This window comes from Mirounga angustirostris, unplaced genomic scaffold (genome assembly GCF_029215605.1).
Source record: "Mirounga angustirostris isolate CCGP_5_RB_7025 unplaced genomic scaffold, mMirAng1.0.hap1 SCAF_2, whole genome shotgun sequence".
NCBI classification, from domain to species: domain Eukaryota; kingdom Metazoa; phylum Chordata; class Mammalia; order Carnivora; family Phocidae; genus Mirounga; species Mirounga angustirostris.
Window position 1 is genome coordinate 38759689 of NW_026991710.1, and position 4928 is coordinate 38764616.

At 40.3% G+C, this 4928-nt stretch overlaps 1 protein-coding gene across 1 annotated transcript; it reads right to left on the minus strand.

The window, feature by feature from the left end:
* Window positions 1–3342: 3342 nt before the first annotated feature.
* Window positions 3343–3585, minus strand: LOC123847640 (cytochrome c oxidase subunit 7B, mitochondrial). Its single transcript, XM_045879462.1, has one exon. It carries the CDS (start codon window positions 3583–3585, stop codon window positions 3343–3345), a length of 243 nt encoding a protein of 80 aa, XP_045735418.1.
* Between the last annotated feature and the right edge of the window lie 1343 nt (window positions 3586–4928).

Genomic DNA, 4928 nt, shown 5'->3' on the forward strand with positions numbered 1-4928 from the left:
GTCACCCTGTGATGGTTTGTAAAGGGATTTCGTGTACTTTTTTAGGGACAGGACTAGTGTATTAGTTTTATGAGGGGAAGTTGCATTATGTTAGGTAAAAGCATATTTTTGTTATTGTCTTTATTTGAAATACAAATAAAGTTAGGAAAGATGTACACTTACGTCAAATTGACAAGTGGTGGATTACTGTGGCTTTCTATGTGTCAATTTAGCTAGGCTTCAACTACATTTTCCAGAATTCCTTCCCTCTGTGGTTTTAGATTAGGGTTAACCACAAGACAGATATGTATTATATAGGGATGGCAGACATAAAATAGCAACCTTTTTGTACTTGGAAGGCTGGCATAAAACACTGGGCACTGTGCAGCTTGTGTATGCCGTTGCTGATCTTCTGGCTTGCTTTATTGATAAGGAACAACGCCTGGACCTATAGCTATTTAAACTTCTACCAGATCTTTAGCTTTTTGGAGTACTGGGTCAGGTGAATGTTCAGTTCCACAGTGAAGGGCACCAACTTCTCCCATAAGTCATCCATGTCATCTTAATTATAGACAGTGACAAAACAAGCACAGGGTTTAGTTTATAGACATGATTCCAGTGCATCCTTCCTAATTCCAGTTGGTTTTTGCTCTCCCCTACTCCACATCCAGCTTCCCTGCTCTACTGAAAACTCACTCGGTACCAGATGGCAAGGCAACAGCCTTGTAAAAACGCCTCCACTGGCTCTCGCCACTGCATCGGTTCTAATTCCCATAATTAATCTGAGATTCTATATTACTTATATGGTTCTCCCTCTCTGATTAAACCCTGACTGATACAATTAGTATCTAGAATTTATTTAAAAACTTTTACAAAATGAGCAAGGCAAACAACTAAATAGACAAACGGAAAAAGAAACAGAAAAGTTGTGTGCACACGTGCATGCATGCACACACACACACACACAGAGGCTAACACAGGATGCTGGACCTCATCAGTAATTAGGTTCAGGAAATACAGATTAAAACATGAGGTACTATTTCACACTCATCAAAGCAGCAAATACTAAAATGTATGAAAACTCCTAAGAGTGAGTTTGGACGTGGAAAAAAAGGAAATTGTATATATTACTGGTGAGAATGTAAACTATTTCACCACTTTGGGAAATAATCCAGCAATACTGATAAAGCTGAAAATGAGCATTCCCTAAGAACTACCAATTCTACACCTAGGAAGGACCCTAGAGGAACTTTCACATAGTAAAACTGGGAAGGAACACATAATGTCCTTTGTCTACAGAGTAACAGTATTAACGTATATTTGACATTGAGATACATTTATCTTGAGTTTAGTCATCCAGGAGGAGGTCGTCTCCAGTGTCGACTGTGTTAGGTATTCCTTAATGATCCCTACCTTGAGGTAATCATGCCCTTGTATAATCCCCTTTCCTTTTTTATAGCCTTGATTTAGTGTCTCACTTCTAGTGAACAAAATATGGTAGAGGTGATGGAATGTCACTTGCAAGATTAGGTTACAAAAGACCTTGGCTTCTGTATCCTTTACTCTGTTAGACTGTGAGTTGCCCCAGGGAGAAAACTACACAAAAGGAACTGGTATCTTCAGCCAATATTCAGTGAAGTCCTAAGGCCAGTGAACAGTCATATGTGCTTGGATATAGATCCTATCCTAGTTATACCTTGAAATGATTATTGCCCTGACACTCAGATTACAGAAGTGAGAGATCCTGAGCCAGAGATATCCAGCTGAGATTCCTGACCCACAGAAACGGTGAGATAATAAATGTTTATTGTTTTAAGCTACTGAGTTTTAGGGCAATTTATAAAATAGCAATAGATAACCAATATACTCTCCAATAATCATTGCAAACCCACAGTCGTAAACAAATTCATTATTTGTAGACTAATATTCATTAATTCAACCAATAATTACTGAAGGTCTAATCTATCAAGCCCTGTTACAGGGATAAAGTCACAAAAAACCCAGTTTCCAAACTATGCTTTTATGGAGCTTTGCACACAGACAATAAACAAAATATATCTTATCTCAGATGATGACAATTGCTATGGGGAAAAATAAAGCAAGGAAGCAGGACAGACAAAGCCCAAACTAAGGACGGGCTGTGATTTTAAAAAGGGTAGTCAGAGGCCTCCTCTGAAAATATGACATATGAACAAAACCCTGAAAAGTATGATGAAATGAGTCATACAAGATCTGGAGGAAGTACATTCCAAGCAGAGAAAAGAGCAAATGGAAATGTCCTGATACAGGAGTAAGACTGACCAGTACAGCATCTAGGGGGCCTGTGTACTTTTCTAAGGACTTTGGCTTTAACTCTCGAGTGAAATGTGGAGTCATTGGGTTTTGAAAAGAGGAGTGATATCACTAATGTTTTAAAATAATCATTCGGGGGGTGCCTGGGTGGCTCAGTCGGTTAAGCATCTGACTTTGGCTCAGGTCATGATTCCCGGGTCCTGGGACTGAGCCCCGCATCAGGCCCTCTGCTCAACGAGGAGCCTTCTTCTCCTTCTCCCTCTGCCATTCTCCCAGCTTGTGCTCTCTGGCTCTATCTCTCTGACAAATAAATAAATAAAAATAAAATAAAATAAAATGATCATCCTGGCTTCTGTGTTAAAAAAAGTTGTGTGTGGTGGGGTAGAGGATGCAGGTTTGGGGGGTACATCATGTGTTGAAGAAGGAGACTGGTGAGAAAGTTTTTATAATAACCCCAGTGAGAGTATGGTGATTCAGATCATGGCGGGAAAGATTAAGGATGTGAAAAATAGTCAGATTATGCATATGTTTCTTTTTATCATGAATATGTTTTAAGGAAAGATTCAACAGAATTTGCCAAACAATTCAACTAATTTGTAAAGTACATATGTGTGTATACCCACTAAGGGATACCTAGTGTAAATCATTAAGACAGAAAATACATGATTAACTCTACTTTCAAATATTTATTATTCATAATCTGCTATAACCTGTAGCCATTGCTACTGTCTTGCTTTTAGGCACTATAATGAGTATTTTCAACAACTTTTTTTTTTAAATACTTTATTTATTTATTTATTTATTAGAGAGAGAGAGAGAGAGAAACAGCATGAGAGGGGAGAGGGTCAGAGGGAGAAGCAGGCTCCCCGCCGAGCAGGGAGCCTGATGCGGGACTCGATCCCAGGACCCTGGGATCATGACTTGAGCCGAAGGCAGTCGCTTAACCAAACAACTTTTTAAAGGTTTCAAATGTATTTTATTTCTTCAACTATGCTATATTTTAATGAGCAGCAGAGTGCTTAAATGACAAGCTGATTTTGAAACAATTTTGTGTTACAGTAACTTCGATGGCTACTCATCATTCCACTCTCTTGGAGCGACTCTGCCAACAGGAGACAGGTTCCATTCTATTCCAATCTGTGTGGCTATAAACATCCATGCAACAACACAGAAAGCGGTCCCACTGGCTAGTACAGTGTTACCGTATTTGTCATGGAAATCTTGTGAACGATTTTCGTGGCTCTGTCTTGACCTAATTTGTTGAATGCTTTGAATCTTGAACCTATTTAGTGCATTTTTGGTCAAGAGAAACATGATGAAGGTGTCACAGAACTGCCGTTGATTGAAGCTGTCTATTTCCTTGCAAAAAGACCTGGAAAAACAAAAGATAAGCAATGACATCTGATCTACGTTTAGTTCCTCCCTCTGAATGCTTCACTCACACCACTCCTTAGAGTATGACCAGTCCTATAGCTTTAATACCATGACGCCTGGTTTGAGTCTCAGCTCTGCTACTGATTAGCTGTATGTACTCAGGCAGTTACTTAACCTCTCTTTGCCTTAGTCTCTTCAAGGGCAAACTGAGACAATAATGCCCAGCTCCAACGTGTGCTGTGTGTGGAACAGCACTCCAGCGGGTCTTAAGGGTTCCCTTGCTTCAAGTTAGTACACTCCTTACTTGCTAACCTAAGGTCCTTGATCTGTAACAGAACTAATTTACTTTCTTTGAGATATGTAGACCACTGGCCTTGAGGAGTGAAGGACTAGAACTTTCCCAGGCCACAGAAGCCAGAAAGTCTGTTAGAACTACCACCTCGGCTTTCTGATTAGTCTGGTAGTTCTTTTATTTATTTATTTATTTATTTATTTATTTATTTATTTATTTATTTATTTGAGAGAGAGAGAGAGAGCAGGAGAGGGGGGAGGGTCAGAGGGAGAAGCAGGCTCCCTGCCGAGCAGGGAGCCCGATGCGGGACTCGATCGCGGGACTCCAGGATCATGACCTGAGCTGAAGGCAGTCGCCTAATCAACTGAGCCACCCAGGCGCCCCTTAGTCTGGTAGTTCTTTAGCAAAATGTTTTTCTTTTTTAGTTACACAGATGACTTTACTGACTTCCCTTTGTGCATCTGTAGACCTTGCCTTCCCCTCCAGAGAGAAGAGAGCATTCCAGCACATCACGGAACAAGAACCAGACCCTCCTGCACAACCCCCTCTCACTGAGATAACTTCTGTAGTTGGCATCATTGAGTCTGCATGAATGACAGACATTGGGGAGGGTATGTGCTATGGTGAGCGCTGTGAACTGTGTAAGATTGTTGAATCACAGACCTGTACCTCTGAAACAAATAATACATTATATGTTAAAAAAAAAAAAGAAGAAGATAGTAGGAAGGGAAAAATGAAGGGGGGGATCGGAGGGGGAGACGAACCATGAGAGACTATGGACTCTGAGAAATAAACTGAGCGTTCTAGAGGGGAGGGGGGTGGGGGGATGGGTTAGCCCGGTGATGGGTATTAAGGAGGGCACATATTGCATGGAGCACTGGGTGTTATATGCAAACAATGAATCATGGAACACTACATCAAAAACTAATGATGTAATGTATGGTGATTAACATAACATAATAAAATAAAATTAAAAAAAAAAAAGAAATGT